General features: G+C 40.5%; 1 protein-coding gene across 2 annotated transcripts in view; it reads left to right on the forward strand.

Annotated features, from left to right (window-relative positions):
* The window catches only part of LOC119655312 (basement membrane-specific heparan sulfate proteoglycan core protein), a 604,263-nt gene that overhangs the window by 549,732 nt on the left and 32,980 nt on the right, over positions 1–21,551 (forward strand). Inside the window, exons 43-45 of one of the 2 annotated variants that reach the window (XM_038061144.1) lie at positions 5,411–5,579; positions 12,505–12,561; positions 19,509–19,697. In XM_038061144.1, the coding sequence (XP_037917072.1) occupies positions 5,411–5,579; positions 12,505–12,561; positions 19,509–19,697 (415 nt within the window). The remainder of the gene's footprint in view (positions 1–5,410; positions 5,580–12,504; positions 12,562–19,508; positions 19,698–21,551) is intronic. The other variant, XM_038061145.1, reaches the window with a different exon arrangement.

Here is a 21,551-nt window from a genome sequence, read left to right on the forward strand (position 1 = left end):
GAAAGAGCATATTTACAGGTTACTTGGTGCTGCAGGATGTGTTGAAGAAGCAGAAGTCTTTCTAGACTACGGGCAGATGCCCAGTGAAAAGTATGAAGGAACAACGTGTAATGTTGTCAGCGAGCGCTGCTTTGTTTCCACTTCGTGCGTCCACGCTAAGAGAGTCTCCTATCGCTGGCAGGTCGACCTTTGAGAACCTCAGCAATCCTTAAAATAGGGTGACGATAACAAACTTGATGAACCACGATCGTAATTGCACTGCGTCCTAAAAGAACAATTGTACCGCCTTATTGGTTATACTATACCTACGAACTATAGTAGGCTGTCAAACCTACAATAGATAGGAACTTCATTATGTTCCCAACTTCCATGTGTTTCAACCAGACATCTGGTCAACCTCGTCAATCTACTTTGTACGAGTCCCGAATACTGTCCAAGAACATGTGTGGAGTTTTCATCATTCTCTTCACAGGCTCTACAGACACTGTTCGTAGATATTTCTAGCTTCCCCAGGTAATATTTTACCCTGCAATGACCAGTGAGCTTCCCACTGGTTAGGTTTAAACACTCTAATGCACTTGGGTTCGTATTCCCCCCTAAACACCCTGGGCTGTTCCGTTTCTGGTAAGTTTGCTCAGTAAAACTTCCTCAGTCGTTCCTCATCATTTTTCAATATCATAGCCATGAACCCATTCCCGACTCCACAGAATTGTTCTGGTCGGTATAGCGGCGTCGCTACTCCTTTCCTGGTCAGCTCGTCCGCTGCCTCATTGCCTTTCAGTCGAATGTGGTCTAGAACCCAAAGTATCCAGATCTTATTGAACCGAACTCAAAGAGGCCGAATAGAGCTGTAATAGTCAATTTCGGGAAGTTCTTTTTATATTATCGGTCTCTGCCGTTTGTCTTGCAGAGCACGAAAGAAGTCACCTGTTGCCGTACCTGTACCAAATGAGCCCATCCCACTACCAAAAAGAACTAAGGCCAAAAAAGGAAATCACTTGCCAAAAGGTATAATACCTTTAGGCATCAATACCAGCTTCTACCGTTTCCATAACGTAGCCAAGGGTTTATGAAGTTTTCCCAACGGTAGCACCTGGCAATAGAAATTGAGTGTATCTAGGCACTCTCCCTCGAGAGGTTACCTTATCTAAAGGCCCTACGTAAGTGAGTATAACGATGGTTTGACAGCTTCAATGAGCTGGAAGACATGCATTGCAGGTGAGCAAAACCTGATGCGTGATGGACTCCAACTTGATATGTTGCGCTGTTGGTCTTAGTTGCAAGGCTTAAATGTGGCGTCACAGATGGCCCTAGTTGTTAATGAGCCAAGTTGTCAAATTTTTGGAGACAAAGAATCCTTTTGGTTCTTATGGGGTTTCCCAGCAAAAGTTCTGGTAGCGAAGCTTTGATCCCCGTCTTTTAAATATGCCAGCAACGTGTAAATAGTAGAGGGACGACGTTTGGCATATTCATTCAGTACCCTTTGGTTTTCCTATAGAGAAGAGATTGCTGCCTCCAACTGCGAACCTTGGCTAATTGTTATAGTGAGAGGAATACCAAAGAGCGTCACCCGTTTATAGTATAACATAGTTTTAATTGTTTTCGCCATCATTATTGTTAGATAACCCCTGTGTTCCCTTACCTGCGCCTCCACGAAAAGGTCTATAAGTGGGCATGGTTAGTATATAGTTCCGGGGCTTGGACGCTGTTGCCAAGATTGGCATGACTGTTTGGCACGGAATACTTTTGCGTGCTCTGAGTGGCAATCTTTTCTGGTGCCTAGCCAGATGAATTTTTCGGTCAGATGGCGTTCTAACTTCTTGAATAACCCGGTTAATGAATTCACTGAGCCACAGTTTTGGGTCCCAGCTCTTCGCTTTCCAGAGCTCAGATGCGATGTCGTCAGATCCTGTTGCTTTCCCCGATTGCTATCGTTCTATTAGTTCCTCGACTTCAGTTGCGCTGACAGTTACATCTCTATGGTTTTACGTGGATACCTGTCTCAGGAACTTAATCCCACTGTCTTCTTCAGACACGGATTGATTTTGTGACCAAATTCAGAGACCCGCTGAAACAAGCTACAATGGTACCAGTCTATACTAAGCTCATGCATGGCTCAGCATTCGTACTAATGGATGCAAGACCTACGAAAATCTCTACCGAACTAAGAAGTACGGCTCCCGATCGATTTCCCTCAGAATCTGATTAACTCTTGCGGAGTCACTGATGTTTCCTATATTTTACCAACAGTCCAACCAGGATGGTCTTATGGCTAGCAGTGTTTCATCATTCCAGATGATGGTTCCACCATAGGGAGTGTCTGTTTGCGCCGAGATCGACCAATTCGGTACCCCTAAGAGTTATCTAACGCCCTGGCCTACGTCGTCGCTCCGTCCGGGAAAACTCCTTCTTTGAGGCACGGCGTAAATGTTTCAGAGAACCACTTTGGAACTACCAGAGCTTTATTTGGAATGCCATCTAAGCCTTAGGCTTTATTTTCCACAATTTTCTTTGCGTCTTCCAGGACTTTTCCAATGGTTACCTCCGGAGTTTCATTGGAATCCATCTGGACAGTGGGCAGGTTCGATTCATTTGAAACTGTTGGAAAGAGGGTACTAATGATATCCCGCAGCAAATCAGGATTGGTGAGCAGTGGCGAGCGAGCGAGTGATCCCATGACTGCCCTGTATCCACCTCCCCATGGATTGGAGTCCGCTTCCTTGCGTAACCTTGCGTGCCTTCTTGAGTACAGTGCTGCGTGGCGCGCAAGCGTCACATGCTTTGTGTATCCTGTCAAGAACCTGCGTTACCTTTCCTTCTGCGTTTCCCATCGGCATTATTTCCTGCAGAAGCATTTTCTCGAACATTTCCTCGTCAAGTTTCTTGGATGTACAACCCGCTACTTCAGTTTTTTGGATACATTTTGCACCTGTCTTACGCTCCATTTGGAAGATGATAACCTAGTGGTCTCTGTGCGTATATTCCTCGCACACCTGTCACTGGAGATCCTTAAACTAGAAGATCCTCAGAAGGTCAATCACCAATCCCATATTCCGTCTCTGGGGACCTTCAATTTATCCGCGCTGGCTCAGCAACACCATGTCATTTGTATCTCCGAAAGCTGACTGGGCGATACCATAGTAAACTTTGAGCTCTCGAAGGGTGCTCCACTTCCCGCTTACTGTTCCCATTGCAAAATGTAGGAAGATAAGACAATCGTTTGAGAAACCATGAATTCATAACTACGAGGTCATGGGTGTCCGCTAAATCGATTAAACATTCGCCACCTTCATTGCGCGCTCCAAACCCTTTTCCCCCATGGCACCTGTTACAGTCTACCTTCTCACCCACATGACCATTAAGGTCCCCGACAATGATGATATAGTCATCAGCAGGCACGTTACAAATCTCAATCAGGAAGTCGTTCGACTTCTTTAATCTCATCACGGAAACTCTCTGAGATAGCAATGCTAACACCGTGTTGAGCTATCAGAGAAGTTTATCGCTATTTTTACCGTGTAACTTGCGATTTCGTCCAGGCCATAGACAACTCATTAAACGCTGCCCCACCTCTGCCCTGGGAGCACCGAGACCGAAGTGGCACCAGACGATTGGGTTTCTTACAGAGCGCAGATATCAATGCGTCTTTTTCGAAGGGCTCTTGTGGTTCCTCGGTCTTTCCAGTTTGGATGCCCACATTTAACGTACAAACACGTATTTGTTTTGCTTCTGCTCGGACTAACTGGCTTATGTCCTGACGCCGACCCTGCGTCAAGAATCCTTGCCCATCTCTCGACAAGACCGGGACCCCGAGGTTGACGTCCTTGCATTTTTCCGAGTCTTGTTATTCGATCCAATCCTATTGGAGGCATTTTCTTGGTCGACCTATGAGGGGACCTGTCACCAAGAGAGGTTAGATAGGATTTAGCATGAGTAGGTAGGGGGTAGGTATCAGAGGCCGCTCTGAGGAGCCCAATTAGCGCTTTGGTTCGCCGGTTTGATGCCAGAAACTCCTAAGACCGTGATTGTTGTTATGGAAGCGGGGAGGCAGAACGCAGCCGGCTCGGATCTTCAGAGTCAGCCCGTAGCTTTCATGAAAGAAAGCATCTCTCCCACCCTGCAGCTAGAAATCTTTTCGAGGTCCCCAAAGAATGGTTTACCCAGTGTCCGTAGCCTGACTCTAGCCCGCAAAGAAAGTGCATGAGGGTTTCCCTTCCTTCTCCGCAGCTTCAGCAATGCGAATTGTAGTGTATGCCGAGGGTAGCGGCATGGTCCCCTATGGGCCAGTGCCCCGTGCAGACCGCCGTAATCTTGATTGCATTTGCACGCGTCTGCCACAGGAGCTCTCGTGATATTATAAGCGGGCCAAATTCTCCTTGACTTGACACAGCTCGTAAGCCTTCGCCATCTTAGGCCCGCGGCTGCTAGGTAGTGCGAGTAGACTCGGCCCTCGGCAGCCGCCAGCGGAACACCTGTACTGTATTCGCCGAAGGACTGTCAAGAGCAGAGCCTTGCCTGGCCAATCCGTCAGCCCGCTCATTTCCCTCTATGTTCCTATGCTCGGGAACCCAGAGGAAAGTGACTTTGAACGTGCCGTCCAGACAATTCAGCGCGTCTCTGCACTGCCCCACTAGCCTGGAAGATGTCGTCGCTGATTACAACGCTTTGATGGCCGCTGGGCTTTCGGTCAGAATGGCTATGTTACGCTTGGGGTTCGAATCTCGCTCCAGCAATCGACAGACTTCTAATACCGCCAATACTTCCGCCTGGAATACACTGGCGAAACCTGGGAGACCATACGACTTGGATACACTGTGTGTATTCGAGAAAACCCCCGCGCCAACTCCACAGGCCATCTTTGATCCGTCTGTAAAGAATACTGTGTCATAATCTTGCAACACGCCGCCGGTCTTCCACTTTGCTCTGGTTGGAAGGTCCACAGCAATATCCAAGAAAGCAGCTAGGTTATACTGCTTGTACTCCAGCGACCGCACAACCGTGCCAATTACCTCGTAGAGGGCGGTTTCAGTGGATTTTCCTTTGAGATCTCATAATCGTCCTTAAGTGAATGTCCAGGGCGCGTTCTAGGGTCTTCAGCACGAAAGAGATCAGGCTGATTGGTCGAAAGTCCTTCGCGGACTCATGACCGCGCCTGCCTGCTTTCGGTATGAAAACCACTCGTGCGCGCCTCCAGGACTGCGGATTTAGCATAGTGGAATAACTTTGGTTTTACCGAGGATAGTACAAACTACGGGGCCGCAAACTGGGCTTAGGACCAGCATACTATGTTAAATATCCTAAGGAAATATTGGTACTATTTTGTTACAATTGTTTGTCCTTGCGTATTCTCAAAGTTCTATTCTTTCATTAAAACAATAAATAATTCATTATCCTTAATTTTTCATTTCAGTTCAATTGGCTCTTCAGAAACGGTCAACTATCTCCAGAATACGACCCATCAAATGAAACATTAATCTTACGAAACATCTCGCAATCTCAAACTGGAGATTACACTTGCCAGATAATCTCTCGAGATGGAGCTCTTATCTCTGCCAATCAGGTTACAGTCGCCGTTAAGAGTGAGTATCGTCGTAAACGTCAACCATCTAATTATTCTTCTAAAAAAACTGCTTCATCTAAAACAAAACGGTGGCGGTATTAACCTTAGTTAAAAAAAAAGAAAGACCAGTACACATATATATTTTAAATATTTTTGAACACTCACAATAAAAAAAACTCTTTTTTTCTTTGATTAATTAATTTTTATGTGGACGCAATATTGTTTTTTTTTTTTATTTTATTAATTTTAAATCAATCAAATATAGGCACATATAGAATTTTATATAAATATTCACAATATGCACCGAATTTTCTCTTAAATTTTCATTAATTTCCATAAAATCTTTTTGATATATAATCCGAGAACATCGAAAGGTCAAAAACTTAACTCGTAGATTTTTTTTTTAAATTAAGAACGACTTACTTAACGGTGATTAATACACACACTAAATGGATACTGCTTAGTTGTATTTCTTTAACGAAATTTGTTTTAGCAAAAGTGTTCACTAGACAATACGCTAACGCTCGAATAACTGCCAATAAAGTAAAAACTTTGTATAAAGAACTTTTCCGCAAGCTTCATTGCAGCAGCTAACCATGTTTGATCACACACAGAAAAGATACTTTGATCATTTTTATTATATCTAAATCTTTTGTTGCAATACGGCGAAAAACAAAACCTTTCTGCAATTACAAACATTTAATAATAATTTGTTTGTTGCATGTTATTTTTTTTTCTGATACTTTCTAATAAGGTGAAATCAAAGAAAGATATTTTGGTTACTTAACAAACAACAATAAAATATAATTAATAACAATTATAAATAATAACGAGAAGCTGCTTCTCTATAAATAGTGTACATGTTTTCCCAATGCATCGCTACTTCTGACACACTCTTAAAAATGTTTTCGCCAGTAATATAAAATCTGATTGTTTTAGAAAATGAACAATATATTTTTTACTTTATATTTCTGCAGATATATATATATTAATTTTAATTTTATTTCTTTGCACCGTAAAAAACCACATAATATTTTATATATTATTACTTATTTTTGAAAGTTTTTGATAAATCTCTCTTTGAAAACCATAAAAATCAAAGAAAATAAGCTTTTTTTTAAACAACAAATTTGATAAATAATAATCGTTATTAATAGTCTATCGGTTTTGGGTTTTATTTTTTTCAAACTATACTCACATAACCTCTTTTGCATCCATTACCTGTACTTATCCATATAATTTTCGTGCACATCAAACTCCACAACCAATGCGTATTCGTGTGTTTTCTGTGCCCTCTATGATTTAGTTTCATGATTTTTTTTATATATATATAAATCTAAGATAAAAGATACTTTTCTCTCCATAACTCCTTTTCAGTTTGTGTAAAACTTCTTTGTTTATATATCATTATTAAATTGTTCCCTGTTTATTTTGTGAAATGGTGTTTTGTGGATGGTGGCAGCTCGTTTCAGGCATTTCTTTTATAAGAATATAATTTTTTTTTCAGTGCGTGATTATTTTTTCAGGTATTTGTTATATTTGTATTTCAGCGCTTTCATGTTTTTAAAATAATTACTATTAATTTGTTTTTAACTTTCTGTTACCCTGGCATGCATTTTGTACCAAGAAAAAATAGTTCATTCTCGATGGAACTATAAAAATTATAGTTACATTTCTCAATAAACACCTCCTTTGTCGGATGAATAATAGTACAATGATACAACCAACAAAACAACCATCTTAAACTTCCTTAAATAGCAAAACGAACCAACCAAATGGAAATATGTATATATAACTACCTCTTGTATAGATATATTCATCGAGATTGGACTTCTCCAATAATTCTTATGACCAATGAAGAGACGGAGACGTGCTAATGAGACGTTAGTACCCCTCCATCCATTATCTCTTTTCTATGTCATTTATCTCCTTCCTATAATATATATCTTCCAATATAACAAGAGACATGACTAAAAAATTCTCCGTAGTATCCAAATAATGCTAATCCATAATGCTAATTCTCATAAATAAAAAATATAAAAACCACTTAAAGCACAAAATATTAACACTTTAGCACTTATTATTACTATTTCCTTTTCAACAGAATCTGACTAAATCTTGCGGAATCACTGATGTTTCTTATATTTTACCAACAGTCCAATCAGGACCGTCTTATGACTAGCAGTATTTATGCTTGTAACAAATGTTAACTCCACCGTAGGGAGCGTCCTTTTGCTGGGTTTTGTTCTGAGCACGACACTCTAAAAGCAACTTCCATTGTCTGTTCTTCTTGGCAAATTCGGCCGCTAACGAGGTAACCAACATGGCCTAGAACCCTAGAACAAGCCGAACGTATTCAATCTCTCAAGGCATTCCCATACCAGCTTAGAGTTCACCTGGTTGGACCTAAGTGCCTTGATCGCCGCTAAATGAAGCAGTCTGTCTGTGGCGTATATTTTCGCCTGGAACATGCTAGTGTGCTTTTTTTGAGAAGGGTAGGTGTTCGACTCCCGAACAGTCAAACTACCAACTAAATACCTACCTATCGTCAGGGAACTAGCCTGGAACCGTTTGAAACGTTACTTGGGGCTAGCTCCCCGCTTCAAGTCAGGGAATCCCTTTCACCAACAGGAGGGGAGGGAGGAGGAGGTTGTTACTTCAAGGAACCCCTTACCATACGGTCCCGCGACCGGCCAAGTTCAACCTTTTTCGTAATAAGAAGAGCCCGAACATAATGCGCAATACGATTCCAGCTGCCAATCCTCTTCTGCATCTCTCTGACAATGATGTCCGGAGAGAGCTCCTCTGTGTCTTCATAAAGCTGCTGACGAAACTGTTCCACCTCTTGCAAGAGAAAAAGGTTTATGCGTCGTCCGCCACTCCATTGCAGAACATACAATCAGGAGATCGCGCCTTCCCAATCCTGTGCAGGTAAGACTGAAAACCTCCATGCCCGCCTGGAAGTTGGGTAAGGAAATAATTAATCTCGTAGATAGCTTTACGCTCCTTGGCAAGGAATGCAACGGGGATCACTCCCGTGATCACCATGATCGCCAATCGATATGTAACGTAGAGTCGGGATTTTTCTTCTGATCAAAATGACTACTTCGGTTTTTTCCCAGCACAAGGCTGAAACCGTGAGTAGTCATCCATCCGCTTACCCGTCGCGCCAAGTCTCAATATCTGCAAGAAATAGCTTGGCACCTGGAATGAGTTTTCTAATATGCCTAGCATATCTGTCCATCTCACGCAATTGAAGGCATTTCTGACATCAAGCGTTATGAGCAGCACTATCCGTCGAAATCGGCGACCTCGACTCAAAGAACCGCATCTAAGACCTCAATAATAGCATCCTCTGTGGATCTCTCTGTTTTGAACCCGAACTGCCTTGGGGCCCCCGGCAGCGCAGATCGCTTAAACAAGTCAACTCCTGATGAGCTTCTCGAGCACTTTCCCGGCCATGTCAAGCATGCACAGCGGTCGGAATGGAGACGGGAGCTCCCATTTTGCCCGGTAATCGTGTTGACACCGATGTAGGGGATTACGCTAGTTTGGCAAATTGGTCCGAAAGATTTAGCAGAAAAGGATCCTTTTTACCCGCTTTCGGAATAAAAACAACATTTGCCAGTCTCCACGCCTTTGGTATATATCCCAGGACTATGCGGCCCCTTACCACCCTCAGAATAGACTCTTAGATGATTTCTAGACCTCCCAGTATTAGTCTTCTTTTTTTTCTTCAGCCTTTGGCCCGTTCACAAGCGGGGTCGGCTCGTCGTGATCGGCTTCGCCCTTTGGCTCTATCGAATGCCTGATCTGGGAGCAATCTCGAGGCTTTCAAATCCCTATCCAGCGTATCAAGCCACCGAAGGTTCTAACAGGCAACATTTAACCTGTACCCTTCCTCTGACGTTTTCTTGAAGATTTCGGCAACAGTCACTGATAGGTCGGCCGTAGTCAGATTTCCAGTTCCTTTCATTAAGAGAGTTTCTGGCTAACCGTCCCGCAGACGCTGGGTGCAGACTTTCCATTGAAGTTGAGAGCAAGTCTTCCACCGATTCCTCCGTAGAGGAACATGAATCTAGTGCGGCTTACGAGATCCGTGCCTCACCCGCGATCTGATTGCTCAAAGTCGCTGGTGGATTCGAAGTTTGTGATTCCCTACCGCTTGGTTAGTCCTCTTAGGATCTCTGAATGGTTTGGAAAATTCTGCCACAAGATCCAAACCAAAGAACATCAGTTTTCTACCTTGAAAGTCACACTATCAGATAGTAACATAATATCATAGGCTTAATCACAGACCTCGTGATTTTTTAAATTAGGAAAACGGAAATTTGACGTACTGGCTGTGTTGTTAGACTGGTCCCAATAATTAGATAGAAAAGAGCACTCACCTCTTCGTTAATTTTCATGGTCCACGCTAGATTACTGAAAATTAAGCCAGGACCAAGAAAAATCTATTAGCTCCTTCTAGGATGGGTAAAGGTTCTGCCCTTATTCCGTTCGTTACTTTTAAACCTCAAAATAAACTCAACTGTCTGTTTTTGAAACCTTTTATTGCTAAACCTTCCCCCATTCAGCACTTCAATATTAATGTAGCTTCGATGTTTTCTTTGCCTTTTTCTTCAGCCTTTGTCCCGTGCACAAGCGGGATCGGCTCGTCGTTATCGGTTTCGCCTGATCTCCATGCAATCGCGAGGCTTTTAAATTTCCATCTAACGTATCAAGGCACCATTGCTTCGATCAGGCTTTTGGTTGCTTACCATCAACTTAGATATTTGTACCAATCTTGGCAAGCGAAATCTCGTTAGCGCGAATTACGTGACCATACCATCGAAGACACCTCTCTGGCAGTTTTTCCACAATCTTTGTGAAAGGACCCAAGGCCGCTTGAGCGACATTTTTGTTGACCGTTAAGAAGTAAACTACCACATAGAAAACATCGGAGTGGTGGTCTCGGTCATATGAAGCCAATGCGAGGAGGAAGAAAAGACAGTCCTTCACTTCGCCTAGTCGCCTAGCCTCGTCAGATCTCAGATACCTTGGTAAGGTTTGCTTCAGCGAAGAGTCTGCGCATTCTCTGCCTCTGGAGAATTTTCTCAGATTTACGAAAGCCTGTGATCGCCATCAGAGAGAAACCGATGAATAGGCGATCTCCGGCGATAGTGCAATGGGCCTAGCAAAAGTCTGAGTGCCTGGAGCTGTGGTTTGCCCCACTAAACTAAACTAACTCTTCGACTTTTAATTTCAAACCGACCGCCAGATATACAGACTAGGTTTTTGAGACCCTTTCTCTTCGAGCACCATCCAATACTTGTCCCTGTCCCTGTGCCTATCCCTATCCCTGACAGTGGGTATCCTCAGCAGAAAAATTCGGGAAACAGATATCCTAGGAATCTGGACATATAGAGTTGAGCTGTACGCTCTCCCGAGCGTCGCTAACATAAGCGACTCCTAATAGTAATCGTTGGGTCAACAATCCATATTGGATCAGGACCTTGAAGTGTGTTAGAGCACTTCATTCAAGACCGCAATGGCACACTACAGTACACTGTAGGAGCCAAGGTGACTCATGACCCTAGAAAACTGCTCCTCATATTCCACGACGTGATACTTAGAAGCCAACTGCAAGGAGTTAAAACATAACGACCGTGGGGATCATCATCGTTACCTCAGCTTAGGAAGTTAGGAGGAACTTTTCGCAAAAACCCTTCCTATTAAACGAGAGAAACAAAGGATTCTGTGAAAAAATATAACCACCCATAAGACCGTAAAGACAAAACAACTGAGATAAAATTGAAAAGAAACTAGTCAGCAGCTGGTCTCGGATTCACGTTATATCCAACCAAGGAAAGAGAATCTCTTCACTATGATTCCAAGATTTCAGCATATCAGAAAATCAGTTATGTCTCGAATGCGTTGCCTTTATGATAGCTTCAAATGGATATATAACATTTTTCCCAATTTATAAACTATTTAAAATTATTTTTTGGGTCCCATTACCAACCAGGTGCCAAAATTACAACCTGGATAAACAAGATCTTGAATTATACTGGTTCACGTTGAGCAAAATCCTCAAATTAATTCAACAATATTAGAAGGATATTTTTTAATTATTTATTTATTATGAATAATAATAATAATTTTATCTTTAATGCGAAAAAAATTCAAACCTCCCCCCTAAATTCATTTACATATAATTTCAAAATATTAAAAGCTCCGTCCGTATATATATGGCATTTTCCTATACAATAGTACTTAAATAGTTGAAAAAGGTTGTCTAACTCTATTATAAATTTAACATCACTTAGAAGTTTCCTTGTAGGCTTTAAATGTAACGTAGATGTTGTATTTTCAATATAGTTTCAAAATATTGCTAATTGTTATAATTTAACTTGAAACAAATTTGTGTATTAATTGTTTATAATTCCTAACCTGGTGTAGAATTGTACTCTATGGTTTGGTCTTTAAATGTGGCATTTAAACTTGAATAATATTTGCTTATTTCTCTATTATTTGAATGATAATAATATTTAATCTTTTATATTTTTATAGTTATCTAGGAAGGCGATTATATTATTTATAATATTTACAGTTACTGCAAACTATATTAATATAACGATAATAATATTTATTTTTACCTTCCAATACTACTTTTTTTAAAAAAAACATTCATTTAACCTATTTAATTGATTTTTTTACATATTTTAAAAATAATTTTCTTTTATTTGATCATTTTTTTCCTTCTTCTTTTACTTCTCGTTTCTTCCTCTCGCTATGCCTACAATATATTACAATGCATATATGATAATATTAAATGCAAAAAACAATGGTTGAATTTGTTAAAAATATCTATTGTTCTTCATATTATCTTTCATCACAAACCAAACGACAAAACAAAATTAAACATGAAAATAATAAAAAAAAATAAAATGAATAAACCTAAGTAAGAGGAGCTCACGCCTATAATGAGGTTTATTGCATGGTTTTCTATATATGTCCAGGTGTGTTTTGAATAAACATTTATATTTATTAGAAAAAAAAGTTAGAAATATTTATAGACATATACATATATACCAGTTTTGAATATAGTTTTTTGATTAGTGTTTTTTCTTAGTTTTAGTATTAAAATGTGTAGTAGAATATTGACTTCAACGTTTTTTTTGGATTAGTTGATCTAATCAAGTTGAAAATTCATATCTCTTAGTATGAACCAAGCAATAGAGATTGTAATTAATAATTGTAACATTGGCATAACTATAAACAAAACCTTTTAAAATATTACTGGGACTAACTAAATGTAAAAAAATTAATTCTTGATAAAAAAAACAATATTTCTGAAAAAGATACGAATTAAAACTAAGAATAATATTTTAAAAAAATATACAATCTCTATTGCTTTAAATCCTCTCATCTATCATCATATCTAATACTTTTGGCAAGGCAAAATCTGAATTAGAAAAACCCAAACCATCGGAATCAAACCAATTTTTTTTTTAATTCGTCTCCTGCATATTCTCTGCAGAAAACTATTTTGCAATAAGCAAAATTGAAAGTATTGGAATATCAATGAAACCTTCAATTACCAATCAACCAACCAAATAAATTTATTGCCTTCCCATCTATTTTACATTCAGGCAAAATTCTCAAGAACTTGAAAAAGGAGAAATGCAACACACTTTATAATTTTGAGAAAAAAAAATTATTATTTGAAACTATAAAGTGTTGACCAAAAAAAAAAATATTAAATTTATGATCATTCTGCTATAATTGGGCGAAAAATTCAGAAAAATAAAAAAATTGATAAATTCACTTCCAAATAAATCACTTCCAAAGACGATCCCTTAATCTATAAATTTAAAAAATAAATTACTTACGAAATTATTTACTAATTTCCCTTAAACAAATCCAAGCGGAATGATCTGATATTTCCCAATTGGTTATAATTACGAAACATGTTGCTAATATCATCAAAACCGTATTTTTTCTCAGTGTTGCTATTTGTTTTTTGTTGTAGTAGTGTGTTTTTTTTTGTTCCATTTTGATTTTTGTATAAAAAAAACTCTTGCCTCGTTTTTTTGTAAATGCGCTTTAGTTGTATTTTTTCTGTAAAAACAACTATCAACGTTTACACATGTTTCCTATTTAATTTATATAAAATTCTTTCATATATTCCTTCTCATATAAATGGCGATAGAAAGTATTGCAATATCTTATTTTTAAAAAATTTAATTAATTGATTTAATTATTTTATAAATTAGATAAAATTAATTAGTAAAACTACTTGTATCTGTCATAACAATCTTATCTGTAAAACTATCAAAAAAATTCCAGAACAATGGACATAATGTGAATCTTTAGGGTGGTTTGCCAGTTATAAAGTAATTGTCCAGCGATTCTACCACACCTACGTTCCCTTCGAATAGAGTTCTAAACTATCTCCGCACCGATCTTTAGAAAAGCGTTTATATAAGTCCCAATTGTTATCAACACTATGCCACTGTGACATTCCAAGGTATATCAAAAAATCAAATCAGGGAATTCCTTTCACCAACGGGAGGGAAGGGAAGGATCGGAGATGTTCAGGGAACCCCTTACCATCCGATCTCTCCGCCGGTCGAGTTCAATCTTCTTCGCAATAAGAAGAGCCCGAACATAATGCGCAATACGATTCCAGCCGCCATCCCCCTTCAGCATCTCTCTGAAAATGTTGTTTGGAGAGAGCTCTCTTGTGTCTGCATAAAGCTGTTGACGAAAACGGTTCACCCACGGGTCTAAATTGTCGATGAGCGGTGCCATCCAACTGCCCCTTGGCTCATTTGCCACGAAATTTGCCACTCGGTAAAGATGCGTTGATGTTCTTCACGGGCGACCACCTCTCTTAAGTTCTCGCCCTTATGGCGGTAGATAGGTTTGCGCTCCTTGGCAAGGAGGGTAACGGGGATCACTCCTGCGATCACCATCACAGCCGGTTCGGAGGCGGAACGCAAGCACTTGAGCAAAACGCTTACAATGCACCTTTTTGTCAAGATCATCAGCCCATACCTCCGCGCCATTAAGCAAACCCGACTGCGTTGCTCCCATAAGGAGACCTCTACTAGTAGATATAGGGCTCCCGACATTCACCATTAGCCGCGACTCCAGCCCTGTCCACTGCTGCTTTGATTTGATCGAAGAAGCTCATTCTCCAGTCGAGCATTAAATCAAGGTATTTAACCGCTGGTTTTGACTCTATAGTCAACTAGCCGATCCATATGTAACGTAGGGTTGGGATTCTTCTTCTGGTCAAGATGACTACTTCGGTTTTTTCCAGCGCAAGGCTGAAACCGTGAGCAGTCATCCATTCGCTTACCCATCGTATCAATATGCCAAGTCTGCTTTCGCCTGTTGAACAGTGCGTCCGGCAACATGTGCCGCAACGTCGTCTGCATAACCGACCAGGCGCGACTGTTGGGGCATATCGAGTCTCAGCCGACTATCATAAGAAGCATTCCAGAGGTTCGACCCTAGGATGAATCCCTGTCTTTGGCCCTCTAGCGTCTCATAGAGCAGCGAGCGGTCTTTCAAATAATCCCTCAATATCTGAAAGTGATAGCTTGGCACGTGAAATGAGTTTTCTAATGTGCCTAGCATATCTATCCATCTTACGAAATTGAAGGCATTTCTGATATCAAGCGTTATGAGGAGCACTATCCGTCTAGACCGGCGACTGTGTGCCTCGGCTCGATAAACGGCATCTGCGATCTCCACAACAGCATCTACTGTGGATCTCCCTGTTCTGTACCCGAACTGCCTTTGCGATAAGCCCCCGGCAGCGCGGATCGCTTCAGCGAGTTTACTCCTGGCGAGGTTTTTGAGCACTTTCCCGGCCATGTCAAGCATACGCAACGATCGGTATGCAGATGGCAACTCCGGGTCCCCTTTTCCCTTGCTGATCAGCACGAATCTGCCCACCTTCCAGCAACAAGGAAAAATACCCTCCTTCAAGCAAGCGTTGAACGCCTCAAGCAGCAATTCTGGCCGTTGGCGGAACACCAGTTTCCACCGGGATGCCATCAGGACCTGGCGCCTTCTTGTTTTTGATAGTGAGAACCGCTTCTTCGAGCTCTATCATTGTAAAAAGGGAGCAATCCACGACGCTTTCCGCGCTATTGACATCAACCCGTACAGGGTATCTGGGGAACAATGACCGCACAATGCGGTCCATCTAGTCGGTACTTAGTATGCAGGGCCTCCGCAGAGCCCCGGTTTTTCGGGTGTCAAGCTTATAGCCAAGTCCCCACGGGTCCTCATTCACCCTGTTGACCAGTCGCGAACTTTGCTTTTATTTATAGCGCTGCAGAGTCTCCTTTTTGCTGATCTATACTGTACCTTTATGGTGTATGTCCCCTCGTTGGTGTGCCAACGATGGACCTTATGACACTCTCTCCGTAAGTCGGCAATGTCTGCCGTCCACCAGTACATAGAAGGCTTGCCGCGCCTGAGGCCTGTCCGGGGCATTGAAGCACCACACGCCGTCGTTATCAGATTCATCACTGAATTTACGACGATATCAGCTGTGACACTACCACCTCCCCAAGCCGCACTCTAGCGTGGCCCTGCCTACTCCAAGACTATCGACGAACTTTCCGATGCTCACCCTCGCGACATTCGACAAGCAGGGGAAGCGTCACATTGGTGCTCGCCGGCAAGTAGCGTCAACCATTTCCAACGCGATATATTGATGATCACTTGCCGAGAAATCTTCTAATACTCGCCCACCCGTCCACCGATGATGCCAAAGATTCCGACGCAAAAGTGATGTCAGGAATGCTTCCTTCACAGCGTGGGCACCGAAACGTTGGCGTGGATCCGGTGTTTAAAAGAACGAGCCCGGTTCTTGCCGCTATTTCCAGAATCCTTTGGAGTCTAACTGAGGCATTCAAGAGCCCTGGCATTAAAATCACAGCCTACCAAGATTCGTCCCTCCGTGCTTAAAACGGCGTCCTCCAGAGCATCAAGCCGTCGCCGAAAGTCCGGCATCGTCTCATTCGGCGTCAGGTAAACGCTAAAAAATGTTATCCCTAAACACCAGATCCAGACAAACCCGCTCCCTCGGCCTTCGGCAAGACCATGAAGTCGAACGTCGTCCCGGACCCAGATGGCAGTGCTGCCCGATAAGTTGAGATGCCGTGAGGACGGTATTGCTCGCTAATTGGCACTAGATCAGCATTTACTTCCGCAGCGAACTGTGCTAGCAATTGGTGAGCGGTTGCACTCTGATGCATATTAATTTGTTAAATGCGGATCATGCCGTTCGCACGCTAGCCCTTTCCAATTCCGCCCTGAAGATTGGACACCCTCCCGAGCCCGCAGTGTGTACGACGCTCTCACCAGACCCGCCATGATCCCTGCAGGGAATGCAACTCTCGCTTTCATTGCATCGCTTGATTACGCAGTTGGCCACATCCCCAGCATGCTGTCCTTCTGTCCGGACCCTTGCAAGCTGCTGACGTGTGTTCATAATCCAGACACCTATAGCACTGCACATCACCCATCCAATTTTGATTCTCCCGCTGCTAAGGAGTTTCCTCGCAAATTGCTCGGGGACTTCCACCACGACAAACTTTTGGCTTCGAGCATTTACAGAGGTGATACCTATCCGGGCGTTGGTTACCTCTGGACATTCACGCTTTATCGCCTCCTCCACTTCGACCTTTCCTGTGAAGCAGTCAAGATCCCGGATTTCTAGAGAGCACATGGACACTAGGCTGGAAACAAGAGCCTTCTAGCCTAATAACCTCTTGACCGCTTTGCAAAACGTACTTTTGTTAGTGGTTTTTGGGCCCAGTACGATGAGAACTCCTCGTTTTCCATATTTAAGACACCTCTGCTCCTTTGTCTTCGAGTTTCATCCTGAAACGTATTTCACTAAGGACTTCCGCAAATGTCTTGTCTTCCGTCGGCTTAATGAGCAGAGCCGACGGCCTAGTCCTTCTTCGTTTCCTCATCTTTTCTGCCTCTGGCTTTTGGCTAGCAGCCTCCTTGTCTTTGGACAGACGGGTCTCTTTTGGCGAAGTCAGTTCTTGCCTTTTTTTGTTCCTTGCCTTCTTTTTTGGGCCCTGGAAACTACTTCGATAAAGTCTCCTTTGGGTACGTAGTCCTGTTTCTGCTTCTTCCTCAGTTCGACTTGTGGTAGGCTATCTGCGGACCCTTTGACGCAAGCAGCGTTCTCAACGGGGAGTGCGGCTGTTTCTGCTCTCCAATCGTCTTCCGCTGTTCCCCACGTTCGTCTCTAGAAGGAGATGCGGTCCAACAGTTCCTCCAGTTCCATCAGCCCGTTTGCGCATTTGCTGACGTTCTCCTGGAGGAACGTTGCCGACCGCATACGCTTCACCACTGCTGGGCACTTCCTGATGAGCCTTTCCTCTTCGGCTCTAGCTAGGACGGTCGGCTGCACTTACACTAGGTTTGCTTCCGAACCCATCTGCTCAGGACTAGCGATTCTGACTGAGCTTTCTTCCGGAACAGGGGCACTACAAGGTATTGGAGTTGCCATCTCCACACGGTCAGTCGCGCCACTTGATAAGGCTTCCTCTTTATTTTGGCGAAGTAACTTCGGTTATGTCAGCCCTCGCTCCCCCTTTCGCTGGTCGCTGTGGTGAACGATGCATTTTTGTGCTGCGCCCAAACGCACCCAGCTCTTCCTCCTTCCCTGTTGTTTTGTCGATTTTTTTTAATAATTTATATTTATTCTCCATGGAAAACTGACCAGCGCATTGTACGCAAGGGAGCCGCAATAGTCAGGGACGGGAGTACCCTCGAGGACACCGCCTTTACCCCAGTCCTTGAGGCCTGACCTACGCTTAGCTGATTCCGGAACTCATAGACGAATTAGCGCTCGCTCGGGGCAACACGGTCTACTAACACCAGTTCAATGCATACTACTCGACCAGGAGGACGAAGGGGCTACCTCCTAATACACGTCACAACTACCACCTTGGCAGAGCTACGCTTGTATCACCCCGTCGACGTCGACAGATAGTTGTCAACGCCTTCGGAGACTCCCAGTGTGTCCCGACGTGTACCGGTCATTCGCGGTTCGCTCTTCACCGAGAAGCTTTCTCGGGGCTACTACCTAGGACGCATGTATACTGCCAGCTAGGGGGTCAGAACTACTCACTCGGGGACGTTACACCCCGTATCGTAACCGACCAGTTAAAGGTCGCTAATAACCCCTGAGGGAACGACCTCTGAGGGTCACAGCGCTAGAGGGCTTTACCATTCCTCCTCAATGCAACATGCATCTTTTCCCTGTTTCAAACTAAACTTGTATAATTGATTGGAAAGTGGATACTACAATAAAACTAATTAAAATTCATACCCTTTGGAACGCTCCATTTTTATTACCTTCCATTTTTATTACCAAATTATTATATTTTTAAGCCCAAAAAACTTGCAGGCATACTTTCTACGCCATTTCAATATCTGTATACGTACTTCTTTGTAAAAAGATACTTTCAAATTTATAAATATTTTTTAAATTTATTTTTCTAATTAATTCTAATTTATTAATTTTCTCTTTCATATTTTTCATTCTCCCTTTATTCATACTATATTAAACAACTACTCTTCAAACAAACAAAAAACAAACTATTCTCACTTCTACGTCGTTAAATATCATTTGATTGCCTGCTATAAATATTTGATATAAAAACAAAATATATATCAACTTTGCCTGAAAAATCTAAAACAAAACATGGAACAAACACGAATAATTATATGGAAATCAACTGGAAAATACTTTGGATCCCTTTTGCCTGACTTCGGTGATGATGAACAACCACGAATGGAAATGATAAATTAAATAATGCACAATATTGTTTGCATTGCATTGAATGGCATACGAAATTGGGTGGATCACTTTTAATATAATTCATTTATTTATATAAATCATATTATACATAATCAGTGCAACCAAGATTATGTCGATCGAATGATTTCAAGTGTGTATCACATACGCACACATGCATCCTGCGCGACAGGGTATGCGATGGTATTTATGATTGTGTCGATCATTCCGATGAATTAAATTGCCCGACATTGAAGAGATGGAAAAAGGATCGACCGTATAATGTACAAAAGAAGAGAAATCATATCGGTTTGTTGTTTTAATTATTTTTTTTATTTAGATTTTATTTGTTTAGGATATTTGTGTATATTAAAGAAAATATCAAATACTGCAAATTAATTGATGTTGAAAATTTTTCATTGGTCCACAGGATATTTTGTTTCAATTGGCTTATTTTTTAAAATTTATTTGTCGATTTCCCAGAATTATATTCAATTTTAAATTATATAAAATTTTATAAAATTTAATTTAATAAAATAATATTTAATATAATAAAATAAATAAATATAATCAGCATCAAATTTCATAAACAATTAAATTAGAGTTACCTGAAACTTCTCTAGTTTGTATCAAAATTCACAATTAAAACAATTAAATTAATATGATCTTGAAAATTTTCAATTAAAATCAAAAATGCTCCGTAAATTATCTTATAAAATCAATTCTATTATAAATTAATTTTTAAGTTCTCTCATTTGGTATTAAATACTAAAAAATACCAGAAAATTATTTTACTTTTCATCGGAAAGCACAAGGTCTCACTATCCAAAATAAGAAAAAACTTTTTTATTTATTTTAAACTATAAATTAAAGACAAAGTATCTAGGATTGACCTTCAACAGTCTTTAGTTTGATATATTACATTCCGACAGTTTGTCTATTGATTTTTGATTTGGCACAAATCATTCCAGTTTCAAATTAAAATTAATTATGATATTATAATAATTCTAGTTTGAAATTAATATTATTTAAAATTGCCATTTCTGACTTCCTAAAAATCCTAAAGCTTTTATCAACGAAGCTGAACATGCATTTATTTTTATGAAATTTCTTATTTTGTAGATCTCGAGTTCTCTAAAGACTGATTAGGAATTACATACTTAGCCATGTGATTATTCTATTTAGAGGCCATAAATTTTTAGAGTACTACAATTTTAAAAAATATCCAACTATTTGATATATCTGCGGACACAATGAAAAACAAAATCAAATTGATTGCATTTAGGTCATGATATATTCTGTTAATAATATTTTTCAACATCAAATAATTATTTTCTGTGAAAACAAAATCAATCAACATCAATGTCACGTAAATGTATCACACTCAGCACTGAAGCACAGTAGCTATCGTCAAATTCAAATTGGCAATGCACCATTATATGTATGTATGTATATGTAGGGAAAAAAAATTGGACGAGCGTGGAGATGACTATAAATCATTTTCATATATAAATCAAAGGCCACAAAAGAAAAAAACAAACATAATTAACACAAAAAAAAAACATTTTTATTCGAAAATATTATATTAAATTCGAAAAAAAAATATATAAAAAAAATACCAAAATAATATTCAAATATCCAAAAATTAGTCATTGAAACGTTGCTAAATATTTTCAAATTTATTTTGAAAATTTTACACAATTATATAATATAATTATCACAATTTGATATTATTATAAATTATAATTATATATAAATAGCACAAGGTACACGCGCAAGTAGTTGTTGTTGAAATACTCTTTCTGGATGTAAAATTTTTACACGTTTGTGGATCGTTGACTCCAATGCTGCAATGCTCTTCAAGTTTTTATAAAAACACTATATTTTCACCTTTATATTCAAGGTGACCTTAATTTATAGTTTAATAATTTGCCATTTTAATTTAAAATTTTCCTGATTGTGTAGCCTAATCACTTAGTTCCCAACATTGATGAATATTTCTCTGGAAGATACTTTCCAATCATAGAAAGAAAAATCTTTAAAATGGTTCGGTAAAGAGGTCGGTTTGCCGAAGAATTAACACTCTGGTTTCAAATATATTTTTCTGCAAGTAAAAAAAAAGTTACTTCCTCTCTGGTCCATGATTTAGTTGCCATCGTCCAC

The sequence above is a fragment of the Hermetia illucens genome, chromosome 4 (genome assembly GCF_905115235.1).
Source record: "Hermetia illucens chromosome 4, iHerIll2.2.curated.20191125, whole genome shotgun sequence".
NCBI lineage: Eukaryota > Metazoa > Arthropoda > Insecta > Diptera > Stratiomyidae > Hermetia > Hermetia illucens.